Source organism: Clupea harengus, chromosome 8, assembly GCF_900700415.2.
Source record: "Clupea harengus chromosome 8, Ch_v2.0.2, whole genome shotgun sequence".
Lineage (NCBI taxonomy): Eukaryota > Metazoa > Chordata > Actinopteri > Clupeiformes > Clupeidae > Clupea > Clupea harengus.
In genome coordinates, this window is record NC_045159.1 from 21,551,461 (window position 1) to 21,567,825 (window position 16,365).

General features: G+C 39.8%; 1 protein-coding gene and 1 long non-coding RNA gene across 2 annotated transcripts; one reads left to right on the top strand and one right to left on the bottom strand.

Annotated features, from left to right (window-relative positions):
- Nucleotides 1-8,666: 8,666 nt before the first annotated feature.
- LOC116221507 lies at nt 8,667-10,498 on the bottom strand. The gene is made up of 3 exons (XR_006152543.1): nt 10,150-10,498; nt 9,762-9,854; nt 8,667-8,987 (listed from the first exon to the last, which is right to left on the bottom strand). It is a non-coding gene; the product is annotated as an uncharacterized LOC116221507 (long non-coding RNA).
- A 392-nt stretch (nt 10,499-10,890) lies between these two features.
- Nucleotides 10,891-15,757, top strand: LOC116221509. The gene is made up of 9 exons (XM_042708540.1): nt 10,891-11,081; nt 11,218-11,257; nt 12,162-12,280; nt 12,481-12,852; nt 13,087-13,312; nt 14,036-14,247; nt 14,403-14,550; nt 14,860-14,969; nt 15,082-15,757. The coding sequence occupies exons 1-9, from the start codon at nt 11,073-11,075 to the stop codon at nt 15,391-15,393; spliced, it is 1,548 nt and encodes a 515-aa protein (XP_042564474.1). The 5' UTR covers nt 10,891-11,072; the 3' UTR covers nt 15,394-15,757.
- Nucleotides 15,758-16,365: the final 608 nt, after the last annotated feature.

A 16,365-nucleotide genomic window follows, 5' to 3' on the forward strand; every position in this document is an offset into this window, starting at 1 on the left:
TTGTAGGTAAATTGTGTTTCCTGGTTGCTAGCTAAGGGCACTTAATAACCTTACGAGTTAATCGGAAGAGTTCAATTTGCATGAAATGATAGCTGGTTATCTAGCGGATGTTATAGTCTCCTCGATTTAACTATTAAAATTATAATGGGAAAAGGTAGAAACCCTCAGGGTGCTTGTGCAACTTCGTAAGAAAGAGTTCATATTCACGAGTTCATATTCATGAGTGCATAATATTTACACATGAGTTCATCACAAGCTAGCAGCTGCCTACTGTATGCACCTTACCTATGTGTGTGTAAAGAATGCTGATATGAAAAACAACCAGTAGTCAATGTGAAAGCTGACAATTGAATGGTGATCTTAGATACTCTATTGGGTTTATGTATTTGTAAATTTGACTGTGAAAGAATCAGTGCCTCACCAGCCACGAACCTCACCGCACGTCACTGCTCTCACACACACACACACACACACAGAGAGAGAGAGAGAGAGAGAGGCTATTTAGTTACTCTTAGAAAAGGTGGATATCGTAGGGTGTTGTGGTAGACTCTCTCTCTCACAAACACACACACACACACACACACTTAGTTACTCTTAGAAAAGGTGAATATCGTAGGGTGTTGTGGTAGACTCCGGTTTGCAGTGTTGTCTTCATTCTGATCAGTCATGCAGTTTGCGGCATCTTCCAGATCATTCTGGGACACAAGGCCACAGTCATCCTCTATACACACAGAAAAGGGGAATGAAGGGGACAGAAATAACAAATAAACAACAATTAACTAGGCAAAATAATTTGCTGTTTGATTTTCCCTGTGACTAATTCTGGGTTTCACTGCTAGAGTATGTGCCTTGCATATATGGCGTCAGTTTAGTGCCAAAACTCACACATGCGAGGAAACGTCTATTCGAGTGAATTTCAGGTTTTCGCAAGCGTGAATTTCTTCTGCGCACTCAATTTTAGCAGCCGCAAGAGGAAATTCAACAACTGCGAACGCAGAGTCTGACATACTCTCTCGCGAAAACTTGGTCTGCTCGCTCGAATTTATCATACGCTCTCGCGAAAACTTTATCTGCTCGCTCGAAAGTATGACTTTTTGCAGTGTGTGGGCGGTTTTGGCAGTGTGTGGCGGGGACCAAAGGAGAACGGACCAAAGGAGAAGCCTTTGCTTGCTAACTGTTGAAGCTAGCTCTTGCTGCTGAGTTTTCAAAGTTGACTTCAATGTTTTAATGTAATTTATTCCATGGTCCGGGTGTTTTCACTGCTTTTAACACTGCTAGCTAGAACGTGACTTGTCCCCTCATGTTATTAAATTGTATTGTTTAGCTGCTAGCTAGTCTACTAGATACTGATCTAAGATTCTAGAGCTCCGCTGACTGCCTCAGAAGATTCCTGCGCTAGCAAGAAGCTCACTCACTTCAACCAAACTCTGTTAAGTAGCTGCATATATGTATGGTGAAAACTGATATTTAAGCCCACCATACATATATGCAGCTATTTACCGGAGTTTGGTTGAAGTGAGTGACGAGACTGTCAAAGCCGACAACTGTTTAGCTACATATGAAAACTGATATTTAATGACGAACCGAAGTAACGGCACCCATTAAAGCTGTTTTGATTAAATACTAGTGGTGATTGTGGCATTTGACCCACGATCACTTTATTTATTCCAGGAAAAAGAGTCAGTTCTCGTGACAGTCAATGTTATCTGCCAGTAGGTAACATAGTTAGCTACTAGCTATCTTTAAGCTTGCTGCTAGTATTAAGTGTTGAGCACTACACAGTAAACAACAGTAATTTCAGTCACAAAGTTCATTTTATTGAATTTGTTCATCATTCTTACAGTTAGAACTTGCAATTGCGAACGTGACTTGTCCTCTCATGTTATTAAATTGTATTGTTTAGCTGCTAGCTAGTCTACTACTGATCTAAGATTCTAGAGCTCCGCTGACTGCCTCAGAAGATTCCTGCGCTAGCAAGAAACCTTTGCCTGCTACCTGTTGTAGCTAGCAGTGTTAAAAGCAGTGAAAACACCCGAACCATGGAATAAATTACATTAAAACATTGAAGTCGGGGGGCACTGTGGCGCAAGCAGTAGCCCCGACCACATTCGGGCTTGACGCCCATGGAGGACATGGGTTCGAATCCGGCCCGATGTAATTTCTCCTGTCCACTCCCCAGCTCTTCTCCCTCTCATTTCCTGTCCCACTCTTCACTGCACTATTGATTAAAGGCACAAAAAGCCCAAAAATAAATCTTTTTAAAAAAAAAAAAAACATTGAAGTCAACTTTGAAAACTCAGCAGCAAGAGCTAGCTTCAACAGTTAGCAAGCAAAGGCTTCTTGCTAGTGCAGGAATCTAAAGCTAGCTAGTAGCTAGATATGTTACCTACTGGTATAACAGCGACTATGTCACAAGAACTGACTCTTTTTCCAGGAATAAATAAAGTGATCGTGGGTCAAATGCTACTACTAGTATTTATTCAAAACGTGTTTAATGGGTACCGTTACTTCGGTTCGTCGTTAAATATCAGTCTTCACCATACAAAGACATATGTAGCTACTTAACGGAGTTTGGTAAACGGTTGTCGTGAATATGACTCTCCTGCTGTCAAAGCAAGACCAATCAGAAAAGAGCCCGTTGTCCTTTGGTTCCCGCCCACACACTGCCAAAACCGCCCACACACTGCCAAAAGTCATACTTTCGAGCGAGCAGATAAAGTTTTCGCGAGAGCGTATGATAAATTCGAGCGAGCAGACCAAGTTTTCGCGAGAGAGTATGTCAGTCTCTGCGCTCGCAGTTGTTGAATTTCCTCTCGCGGCTGCTAAAATTGAGTGCGCAGAAGAAATTTACGCTTGCGAAAACCTGAAATTCACTCGAATAGACGTTTCCTCGCATGTGTGAGTTTTGGCACTAAACTGACGCCATATGCATATCAAAATTGACACACACCATTCAAGTTATTCACTATTTATTTGTGTATATTATAAGGTCATTAATAAAGTCAGACTGTGCCTGTCTTTAAAAATAGAATGGAATTATAATGCATTTGTGGTCATTCAGAATTAACTGATAAAGATGTGATCAATCAACAGTGATGACAAGCTGCCTTGCAATTTAATTTGACTTCACTTTATCAATACATCTATGTTATTATCTTTACTGCGAATACGTCGGCTGACGAGTGTGATGGTCATAGTGTTGATAAAATACTTCATCTTTTCTAGGGCTGTATTTTGCAATGTTTTGAAGGCCTACCCACCCTGCATGAAGGCCTCCCCACTACATAAATAATGTGAAGCTAAAAGATGACGGTGCAGACAGGTATTAAATTAAGGTCGCACAAGGCAGCATAAAACACAGACCGAGACCCATCAATAATGGACCTGGAATTAAATAATAATGTTGGCATGAATCTGTTGGTTCATCTAATGAGGACTATAAGTTCGTCATGTAAATTCATTAAAACAGACTTTTTATTAATTTACATGTTCCTTGGAACCTTTAAGCATGTCAATGATTATTAAGAAGTCCGTAGTTTAGAAATAGACTCTCTTCTTCTCTAGTTTGTATATGGTAGCCAATGCTTTTAGTATAACCCCTTAATTTGCACAATGAACAAATCTTTCTAATTCCTTCAAATGTAAGGATACCTGTTTAATCTGGTTTGCGCCTTGAGACAATCTTATTGTTTTGGCGCTATATAAATAAAATGTATGAATGTAAGAATTTAATTGAATTGGATTAATCTATGTCTAAGGCTTTTCTTTCATGCAGTGCATTTAGTCATGCATTTTGATGCAAAAAACTAGACACTAGAAAATTATTCAGTTATTTCAGTGCATATCCTATTTAAAATTTAGATTTGAAATGCTACATTTTATGGGTACATCTCCAGTTATGTTTTATGTGTCCGCGTCCAAACATAGCTTCTTGACACCTACATGTCTTTCTATCTGTCTTTTATATTACTTGGATTAAAGCCCCCATCATAACAGTATGCCATGTTCCACACATACTCGCGATACATACATGTGTTCGGGAATGACGCTTCTGCTATGCTTTAGCACACTTGTGTGATACTGATATTATGCTTAAATGTATGGTGTGGTAGTTATCTTTTTAACTAATTTAACTAGTAAGTAAGTTAACTAGTTAAGTAAGTCACTAGATAGGTAGCGACATTACTGGTGGCTTTATCGAGCTGACTGCTTCACAGCACTGGGGAGATCTGTGAGCACCTGTGGCTCTGACCTGTTGAGAGGGTGTCATCAATGGGCTCAGTAATGGTAGACTGTCGGGAGGAAACTGCTGACATCGTGGCCCTGAGGGGTTCGTCACCAGTTCACCATGTGACAGACGTGTGCGTGTACGACAAAAACAACAACAAATCATCAGACAAATATCCACACAACAAAAGGTGTCGCAGCGCTGCTTCCAAAACATTAGCTAGGGACCATTCAGAGGAGCGATAACAATGCAACACCCATTAACTTTGATGACGGGCATTCTAGCCTATTCTCTGTGGCATCACTTCTAATTCACCCCTTTGCTGTAAGGTTACCTATTAATGCGTCACAGAGTACAGCACACAGCCCCAGTCATCATCACAATAGAGGTTGCCACGACTGCACACGACAAACATTCCGGTGTCTCACAGGCATTCAAACGCAGCCACAGATTCAGCCCGTAATCAATCCTCCACACCCGGCCGTCTGTGGGTTCTGTGTTCTCTTTGATACTCACCAGTCAGCTCCAGTGGAGTCATCCTCCTCCCCTGATCCCTCCATCTACCGCCCCTGCACTCGCTTCCATCACCTAGCGCCACCACCTCCTTATGGCCTGTTGTTTTCCACCCCCTCTCCTCCTCCTCGTTCTCTCTCTCTCTCTCTCTCTCCTCTTCCTACCTCTCTCTCTCTCCTCCTCCTCTTCTCTCTCTCTGTCTTGCTCTCCTTCTATCTCCCTCGCTCTATCTCCTCTTCCTACCCATCTCTCTCTCCACCCCCTCTATCTCTCCTCCTCCTCTATCTCTCTCTCACTCTCTCTCTCTTTCCCCTCTTCCTCTTTTTCTCTCTCCTCTCCTCTACTCTATCTCTCTCCTCCTCTCTGTCTCTGCCCTCTGTGAAACAGAAACTTTGGCTGTTCAATATTTCATGGCCCTGAATGGCTCACAAGTAGATTTGCTATACAGGGTAAGCGGAGACAGGGGAGAAATGGGGGGGTGAGATCAAGTGACAGGCAGGGTCTGTCTGGCACGCCACTGAGCACCAATCTGAGCCACCAGAGAAAACAATCTGCCCCTGCGTGTGGCACAGGTTGGTGCTGGTGTAATGATACGCTGCAGAAGAGGATGACACTGGATAATACAAAAACTAAGGGCTAAACAGAATGGCCCCCGTTTGGTATCATATTTTTTTTATACAATGTACTTACATAAGGAATAAATAATAGTAATGTCATCATTTTCATATCAGAGATATTTAGCCGATATTATGGCTGAATTTATCTTAGCCGATAGCATAAACGACCAAGTTGTGACATCAGCCACATAAGAAAATTGGCTAATAGATAATTTAAAGGTCACCTGAGGGTGTTTTACCTCAAAGTATAAAATTGAAAGCCTGGCCAGGGACTAGGGTGATATTTTCATAGGCAGTAGAATATTTTGACGTATGTCACCGATTCCAGAGCCTAGGAAGAGGATAGGGTCACTCACATTCTCACTCACTGACGCACACACCTTTTCTGTCTGTCCTATGGCTGCGCTCGGTTTGGAATCACCTGCTTGGTGTTTAAACGGAGACGCGGAAACTGGAAGGAAAAAATGAATGGAGGCAGATGTTGCCAGTGACGAAAGCTACCTGATATCCTCGAGGACTCCAGATAAACGGACTGCATCGCCGATTGGAGAAGATATTGGAATAAGCCCTACTCATCTCCCGGGGTTAGGAATACCGTCGGGATAGGGAAACCAGTTGAATTAACACTTTTGAAGAGGTGAGATCGATCCTTTTCCTCACTCTTTTTGATGCTGGTTGCAGTTCTGAGAGAAGCATTATCTCGCTACTGTTCGGATTGATTCGTATGGATATACCTTTTTGTTTGGACATCCAGATTGCGTCGGAGTTTTGTTGGATTTTTTCCCGTGTTTTGGATGTCGGACTAGAGCGCAAAACTGCTCGAGGTTTTTGTTGTTTGGACGGTGATACAGACTCTATGGCCTACGCACTGCAAAAACTGCTTTTCTAACCTAGGGTTATTATTCTTATATTAAGATGAAAAAATCTAGTTGGTCTTGTTTTTAGCAAAATTGGACTTACCTAGTGTTGTCTTGATAAGGTTATTTTGACCTATTTCAAGCAAATATTACTTGCGCTGCCTTGATAAGCACATTTGAACTTAATTTGAGTTCTTTAACACTAGATATGAGCACTTTATCTTAAAAGAATCCATTTCAAGTGTGGTAGTCTTATTTTAAGCAATAGTGTCAAGTTGAAAACGTCTCATTTCAAGCATAAATTCACTTGTTATTTTCGTATTGCATTAAAGGTCGTAATTCAAGTTCTTTTCAACTAGATATGAGTTTTAACAACCACTTAAAGGCATTAGTGTCTCATTCTAAGCACTTTTATATCAATTTTAATCACTAATTCATTATTCACATTAAGTCACTATTCAAACTGCAATCTTTCATTTGTATTTATTAAACAGTTCATGAGATACAAACATGCATTTAAAGCAACACAACAGTCAACAATATGATTACATTTTTTTAATAACCACATGTAATTTTATACAAAACCTGTTGTGAAAATAATTCACACAAAATAACCCGGTAAATCTGTGATTATCTCTGAATATTCACAGTCTGACGGCACAACAAAACATCATTTATGTTGTATTTGAGGGGTACATATTTGTGACCTTGAAATGGAACTATATGGTATGCTGTGAAATCAACCATGTCTTCATCAATGACCTCATTTGCCTGTGCAAGATTAGGTATTACCACCTCATAACAGCGCAAATCCTTCCTGAAGGCCACTGTTTCATATGGCTGAATTTCAAAAAAGAATTTCTTCTTAATTTTCCATATGTCTCTAATGAGGCTAAATCTTGGTATTTGGCCATCAAAGCCAGAAATGATGAGTGATTTATGAGACATATACTTATTGCTGTTTAGAGTGAGCCATTTTAATGACACAGCAGTCTGTACATCTATCCCAAAAGAATCCCTCAGTTTTGAGCGGATGTACTCTATGTTGGAAGCCTCTGACACCGGGCCAAGTTCTCTGTCTTTTGTGAATATAGGATGCTGGTTTCCACTGACATTTTGAGAGCATTCAAATCTTTGGTTGTGCTGAATTAATGTTTTACAGATGTTTTTAAAGTTTAATTTAGCAGCCCATCGTTTAAAAAAACGATGTTTGGATTCGAAGCGCATGCACATATGCCTTACCATAGGCCCCAAAGCAGCGATTTGTGAGGGCATATGAAGCAGATAATGCTGCTTTGGTATGATGTTCTTTTCTGGGAAGAGCTGTTTAAATGTTTTCAAGTGCTGCTCAATCAGTTCTTTGAGCTGTGCAATTGTATGAAGCGAAATGACTGGGGCAAGGAGAATCTGTGTAATCTCTACCAATTCAATGATGAACTGCACAAACTCACTGTCTTTGACATTATTTAACAAAAATGGCAATATTTTCAAAAGGACAAGCATTTGTCCTGATGATTGTTTTAGTCTGTTGTCATTTGAGGACAATGTAGATGCTGTGATGGGACATGGCCTGTCTCTTAAATCAAGAGGTGAGTATGGGAAACAATACATAGCAGAATTGAATGTATCCAGATCTATCTGCCCACTAAGAATGAGATGGTTTAGCACACATTTGATCTCCATCGGGGCAATCCCTTCAAGAATAATGTGCATAATATCTTGTGGTGTCTGCTCGATGAGATTGAAGCCGGGGAAATCAACTAATGAACTTCTTCTATTGATCCCATAGGTTGTTTTTAAATGGTTCCTTACTAAATCTGTACTGGCCTTCTCAATATCACTACACTGCCTCAAATGTCCCTCGACTGTTCTTTTGTTGAAATATTTCTCATCAAAATTTGTTTGCATGTCTTCAGCTGTACAGTCACAATGCCGGCATTTGCAAAGGGCAAAACCCACACCCTCTTTGAAACCTGCAAACTCATGTTGAGCCAGTGTATCCCCACAAAGTGAAATCACAGCACCATAGATGGTCCTTTCACCAACTGCAGTTTGAATTTTAACACCCTGGTATAACACATCTAAATCTTTTTTAATTCTATCTAAAATCACATCCACAGTATACCTAGACAGGTCACTGGATTTTGCAATGGCCAGCAATCTAATTGCTGATAGTTTTGACCTATATTTAGGATCTATATTGCCTAAGGTGTAATAAACCATCAGTAGTTTGTTCTTTCCTGCATGTGATCCTAGTGGGTTGCACAGTTCAATCTCATCTGTGTATAAAATAAACTGCAATGCAGAGGGTCTGATGGAAAAGAGTGGGTGGTTCCTAAAAATATCACCATCAACTAAGTCATATAAGAACCCCTCTTTACACCTCTCGGGCATGGAGCTTATCATTGTAAATATCTGCAGATCAGAAAACAAGTCTTCAAGGCTCTTCAATAAGGGTACATAGAAAAAGGAGTTTGCTTTAATGGTAAGAGCTCCTTGGTTTTTCCCCCTGAGTCTGCATACAGTTCGAGATATGACTACCTCTTCTGGCTCAACTGGGTTAAAGAAATGCCTGATGCTTCTGTCCTGTAGATGTGTAGATGAAACCTCTGAAAAGGGGTCTTTGAAATCATCAAATACTGCTAGGATCGCTGTTTGGAGCTCCTCCCTTTCAACATGGGTTTCAAAAGCATTCTTGGTCTGGTCTCTCAGGCGGTCTAGAAGGGAGGCTTGGTACTGTTGGACATCAGCAATAACACTGTTGACATTGTCCTACAAAGAAGAAAATACAGTAAGCCCAGGGGTGGAATGTAACGAAGTATTTGTACTTCGTTACTGTACTTAAGTACATTTTTACGTATCTGTACTTTACTTCAGTAAAAATAATAGTGCATACTTTTTACTTTTACTTTGTTACATTTTGCAGCTATTATCTATACTTTTTTTTAACAGTATTAACTTTGCAGATAATCCCTGGTAGATAACTTGTCATCCGCAGAATTGTAAATTCGAGTGTGAACAGTATTACAGAGGGTAAGCACAATAAGTACACCAGCCTTTCCAATAAACAAATGTTGTTGCTTATAATTATTACTAGTAGTGACATCTGTAGAGGCATAAGTATTACCAGTAGCTATATCTGCATTCTTTATCAAAATGGCACAGCCTAGACATTGAGAGACAACCCATTGCGTGAGTACTTTTACTTTTAATACTTAAAGTACATTTCAAAGTAAGTACTTTTTTACTTTTACTTAAGTATGATTGTTGATGTAGTACTTCTACTTTTACCTAAGTATATATTTTGCTGGGTACTTGTACTTTTACTTAAGTACTAAACTTCAGTACTTCCTCCACCACTGAGTAAGCCTACTCACCTGCTTGAATTAGTCTAGCCATACTCTGTAGGATTGTCCGACCAGACCAATGCAAACCAGTTTGTTTTATAATAGCCTAATTATTTAATTTAGTTTCTTACTTAGGGTTATTCTTGAAGTATTGTAACTTGTTGTGTACACAATATCTAATAAGCCAATGGTGCAATACCTGAGATAAGCAGCATCTCTCGCGGATCTTCAGAGCAAATGCTGCTGCATGCTTGTTTAGGCTGTGGTCCCTTCCACCAGAGGATGCCTCCCCCTACAACATAATTGAGTACAGGATTTGCTTAAACAAATAAACAAACATACATTGATAAACTCTGCTTACATTAGCCTATGCAATATACTCTGTTATACTAGACCACTATGATCAAGTCATTTTTATAAAGCACAACAGTATTGACCAATAGTAAGCCTAGGCTATATAATTGAGGGGGGAAGGAAATAATAATAAGAATAATAAATATAATCATAAAGACCTATTTAACAGCCAGTTCAATAGGCATCCAAACTATTGGAAGAGCACAAGGCTCTTTTGACATAAAGAAGCTCACCGTGCTCTGTAGATCTGTCTGTATCATTTCCAAATGTATGTCTGTATGTTCAGAGGCTTGGTCTTGATTGTTGGTGCAGGTAGAACTACTGTTCTCGTTATCCACTTGGGTAGGACTATCCGGCCCATCCGATCGATCCTCCTGTGAGGGTGCTGCCTCAACATCCAGTCCATCCTGTGATGGTGCTGCCTCAACACGATCAAAGCTAACACAGCCGCGGAAAATAGGAGTATCGTAATTTTCTTGACCAAACCTAGTTGAAACAAAATTGAGTGGCTGTGTCGGTGGCCGTCCATTGTCCAAAAAGTCGAAGTGTTTGCGTTTCAGGTGGTAGAAAAAAGAGTTGAACACCCTGTATTCTGCATCACAACCATCTAGCCCACAGGTTATATGGAAATAAGGACTACGACCATGTCTTCTACTGATATGGCCAAGCAGTGTTCTCAACGTCAAAGCCACAAATACGAAACATATAACGCAACGCCAACTCATTGTTAAACACCACTAAGTTTGTTGACAAGATCTCTGAGGTAAACGCGAATTTAGCAGCACGAACTAGGCTACCTGTGGTCAAAAGCCATCTCCTTTTAACGGCGCGCGACGGAACATTGGGTATGTTCGTGATGGATGGTGTGTCCATTGCGTCAGTTTTTCCCCTTTTCACTTTTATTGCACCATGTAATAAAAGTGACCTAAATCAGTTAAGAAACACAGTCAAATACACTTGCGATAATTGTGGATTACCACTGATCACAAGATGCTAAGTCAGAAGTGTTGTCATAAACCACAAGTTTCTCAAACTTGGTGGCAGGACCGAATTCACCCGAACGCATCCCAATGCATCTCAAATGTCGCTCGAGCTGCATGACATCGATGTTAAGTGAAGCCAGTATAAGAGCTGAAGTAACGCCTTTCGACTTCAAATGATAAAGGTAAGTTAACATAATTTAACCTCGGCCTACTTTGGTAATTTGTCAGCAATTTTGAAAACGAAAATGTATGTAAAAGACCAAGACCTCTGGTTGAAGTTATTTCTGAAAGAGTAAGAACCTTTTCTTTAAATTATAGATGGAGCAATTTGACCAAGAAACACTGTCACTTCTGGAAGGTAAGTCTATGATAATAGATATGATAGAAGATTGTTGTATAGATAAAGCCAAAGATTGTGGCTAGACTGTCTATCCATGGTTTCCTTAGAAGTGAATAGTTAGTTAGCTGGCTGGCTGGCATAGAGTGGCAGTAAGAAATGTAATAACAATAATAGTAATTAAAACGTAAAGCTATGTAAGGGATAATGTACAGTGAGGTGGTCGTTACCACGGCATAGCCGATATGCTACTATACATGAATCAGAGACTTTAAGGCCGTGTTCACACTTGACTCCTTTTTTTCAACTGCCAGCGCCTTTTTTTGACATGCAACCCTATGGGAAAGGAAAAAAGCGGACGCCTTTTAAAAACGTTTTAAAAAGCGCAGCGCTCGAAGCCTTTTTTAGTTCAATTTTCTCAACTAAAAAGCGCTGGGTGACATCAAGCGCCTTTCTGACAGCGTGTACCTTCCCTAGTAACCTACTACCTTAGTTACCGGTGCCCCTAAAATAGACCAAGATGGAGAAGGCCAGTATGCCTTGGCTCTCCACGAATACCCTCCTCCTCCTCAAACACCAAAGCAAAAGCAAGTAATTAAATTGTATTCGCCAAAGTAGCTAGTTAACAATAAGTAGTGGACCAACGGACAATGATGTATTGCTAGAATGTATGATTACCGTTATTAAGGTTACAGAATGCTCGCGCTGAAGTGCTCAAAAGGTGCACGAAAGGCGCTGAAGGCAGCGGTTTTTTTTTCTAAAAAAAGAAGTCAAGTCTGAACACGGCCAATTTTCGTTGAAAGCGGTGATAAAGATGGTAGGTGTACACCTTGTAAATCTTTTAACCTCATTGCATTTAATGTTTGCTTATTATGTGCTTTTGGTTTTCGAAGCATACAAACAGTATATTGATAAACTCTTACAGCTGCAAGTATTACCAATGAGCTATTACCCTCATTGACACGGGAAGACCTAAGAGACCTTATGCCAGGGCCGGAGAATTTTCTGAGGAGAAAACACATTTGGGAAGCTGTCCATTCAGAGGTACTATTTAGTCCCTATTGTGAATGAATGAATGAATGAATGTGTCGTCAAGATGAAAAGCAGAAAACCCAATTGCTGTGTAAATCTTATGTATGTGATATAAGGTGTGCCGATACCTGTGTTGGTCATGGTTATCATAAATGAGAAACTTATTTTAATTGAAATATTGTTATTTTTCTTCAAATGATGTGGTTATACAGGAAAGCTCATCCTCTGAACCAGTCACGGATAACAACATACCCAAGACACAAGAAGTAACGCCAGAAAAAGTAATAAAGATATGTAGTCCAGAGTATGTTGTGTACACAGATGCAGAGCTTGAGCATGTGCGCAAATACTACTTTGAACTTCATCGCAATGGGCAAGCACATGAGTGTGTTATGTCCAAAGAGCTGCGATGTCGCTTGGTCAGAAATACTATTACTTCAATGATTTCAATTGTACGAGGCTATGACATGAAGGAAAGAAGAGATTGGGGAGAGTATCCCTCCCGTGAAGAATTGACTGCCATGGCCATGAGGGTAATTCAATATTACCCCATGCTGCAAGATGCAAATGGGACTAAGCCATGGGTAAGTTTCATACCTTCCATTTCAAAAGTAGTCATGTCGTGACAATAGTCACTTGCCCCACCTTTGGCATGTCATAAATATATAGTTTTTTGTAATTCATGTCAGCATCTTGTTGTTGGATACGTTGCCATCATATACAAAACCATTTTGGAACTCACATGATAAATAGCAATTGTGTTGTTTATGGTTATTTCAAATGTCTCAATGTGTTGCCATGTCTGTTTTACATTACAGGAGCCTATCCTGCGACAAATGCTAAAAAGATTGCAGAATGTGAAATCCACCCTGACGTTGAAACTATCAACACCCATGCACAGTCAAGCTTCTGTTGTCAAGAAAAGACGACTTCAGTTCCAGCAAACCGACAAAGAGGCTGAGTCTGCTACTGGTTCAATTGAAACAACTCAGATGACTGATCCCCCAGAGAGCACTTGTACAGACCTGGACAATAATAACACAGGTAAATGTACTGTAAGTGTATCCATTGCATTGCATTAGTTAACGTTTTAATCCAAAGTGACTTGCAGAACATGTTAATAAATTTACAGTTAAACCTGAGTCATACATTAAAGGCATACCTGTTGTTTAATGCTAACCCTATCAAGACAGTGTTTAGTTGTATACTACATGGTGCCAACTTGTCAGCAAACATAGCCTGTCATGTAAAGCCCATAAAATCTGACTGGAATTGTCAAATTGTCACAGTGGTATTCCACCTCTGCCTAATGTTTGGGATTAACCTTGTTCATCAATCATTAACATGTTCTGCAAGTCACTTTGGATTAAAACGTTAACTAATGCAATGCAACCATTATCAATAATGTTTAAACTTTTACACGCTCAGGTGACGAGGTGAATTTCATCGAGGGCCGGGCAATTTGCTTTTTTCTTTTGAATTAAATTCTATAAGATTATTTTGGCAAAGTGTGTGTGCATGATGTTGCTTTACGTTTATACTTATTTCTTAATAGATGTTTTCGTCCAAAATAGTTTACTTTCTATTTGAAACAAGGACCAAACAAAACACATGAGTGGTAGACTATGACTGACACAAAAATCTATGCAGGGTTTTGTTATTGTTGGGAAGACTGCTCCCATATTGTTTCCAGTTCACAGAGCCAGTGTATATGTGTATGTTATGATGTGAATTGTCTGAATTTAAGTGCTTTTGTTGTTGATTCAGTGCACGATCCTCAGTCAAGAAAAATGCAGGCCAGACATTATAAGGCTCTTCAGGAGCTCTTCAAGAAAACAAAACCAAACAAAGAGGACATCGCTCATCTATTGGACCTGGAATTTGAGTCTAGGAGGTCTTTCATAGAGTGTTGTTCAGACAAAGCGGAGCGGGCCAAGGCAGTCTTGGAGGCTTATCCTTGCTTTTCAGAGTGTCAACATGTAAGTGACTTATTTTGTTGGCTGTCAATTGTTGCCTAAAGCCCACCATTGCATTTCATAGGTTGTATTACGACAACATAGACTTTGTCTGATACTCATAGGATTTCTTGCCTCCTAGTTAAAGTTGATTTCTATCAAATATTTGATTCCATCAGATTATGGATGAATTGGGGCGAATCATTGAGGCTGACAACAAGAGGTACTCAGACCAACTGAAAGCTCGATGGGGAAAGTTTTACCAAAATGCACTGTTCTTTGGAGCGTGGAAGAAGGCATTGAAACCACCTATGGGTCTGGATGAATGTAAGCACAAAACAAATTCAAATATGTACAGTACATCTCATCTTTGAGGTTGGGCATGATCTTTCTAGGTGTATGAGTTGTAGTTTTCTTTCAATTGTTTTGACTGAACAGGACCTTTTTAGAGCATGCCCTTTTCCCTGAATCTCAGCAAACTAGTGGTTGTCACTGGAGGGTTCTAACACCACTACATTTGTCATTTGTACAAGTGACCCATTACATTGACTTGCAGCTTACTTAGTGCTCTTATGTATTCATAGTTTCAGGGACATCATAAATATTGCAGATTAACTCTTACCACTTTGTTTGCAGCTGCACAGGCCATTGCCTTTATGGAGGCACTCCCACAAATGTTCCCTTCCCCAACCGCCCCCCCGAGAAAACTAAAGTCAGCAAGTGAGGCTCTCTACCATGTCCTTGAGGTGGGTTTTAGTGTCAGTACATAATGCTTTCATTTGTGAATGTCATGTGTCTATGTGTCTGGTTTGACTTCATTCTGCCCCCCCCCCCCCCCCCCCCCCTTGTTGCTTTCAGCCATCTGAGGACCCCAATGTCTTTTTGCAAAAAAGGCCGCTTAGGACTCCCGTCATCCTCATCGACACAAAAAATGTGCTTCTGGCAGTTAGCAATACTCCGGTGATGACCTTACCAAGGGACATGCTTCCGCAATCCCTAATAATCATGATGGGTTGCTATTATGTGTTCCAGTTCACATATCCAAAATGTATTGCAACACTATTGTCAATCATACAGACAGAGGTACTCAAGGATGCAATTCACGAGAGTGACATGACCACATCATATAAGAAGGTGCTTACTGATTGGCAAGAATTTTTCAAAACCTAGTCTGTCTCCCCCTTTGTCTTTGTCAACCTCTCTCTGTATGTCACTCTTCTCTATGTCTCTCTCCCTTTTCATTTACAGGTTAATAAAACAGTAATAAATAATATCTTGTGTCACGTTTCCTGATTTTAAGAGCTTGTGGTCTGATTTGAAGTAACTTAATGCTTAAGAAGTACTCTATAGGTAAATCAGTGTTGTCAGTCTAAATTTCACTCTTATTTTAAGATTTTGTGGTCTTATGTAAAAGCCTGAATTGTCTCTTATTTCATTCTGTGCTTTTGGAGTAATTGTGCAGCTTTAATTGTCTCTTATTTCAAGTACTAATGCCTCAGAAGTTCACTAGATTTGAGTGACATCAGGCTTATTTTGAGGTAACTACATGGTTTGAAATGAGTGGAATTAGTCTTATTTCAGGACATTCTGTGCTTGAATTGTCTTATTTCAAGTACTAATGCCTCAGAAGTACACTAGATTTGAGTGACATCAGGCTTATTTTGAGGTAACTACATGGTTTGAAATGAGTGGAATTAGTCTTATTTCAGGACATTCTGTGCTTGAATTGTCTTATTTCAAGTACTAATGCCTCAGAAGTTCACTAGATTTGAGTGACATCAGGCTTATTTTGAGGTAACTACATGGTTTGAAATGAGTGGAATTAGTCTTATTTCAGGACATTCTGTGCTTGAATTGTCTTATTTCAAGTACTAATGCCTCAGAAGTTCACTAGATTTGAGTGACATCAGGCTTATTTTGAGGTAACTACATGGTTTGAAATGAGTGGAATTAGTCTTATTTCAGGACATTCTGTGCTTGAATTGTCTTATTTCAAGTACTAATGCCTCAGAAGTTCACTAGATTTAAGTGACATCAGGCTTATTTTAAGTAACTACATGGTTTGAAATGAGTGGAATTAGTCTTATTTCAGGACATTCTGTGCTTGAATTGTCTTATTTCAAGTACTAATGCCTCAGAAGT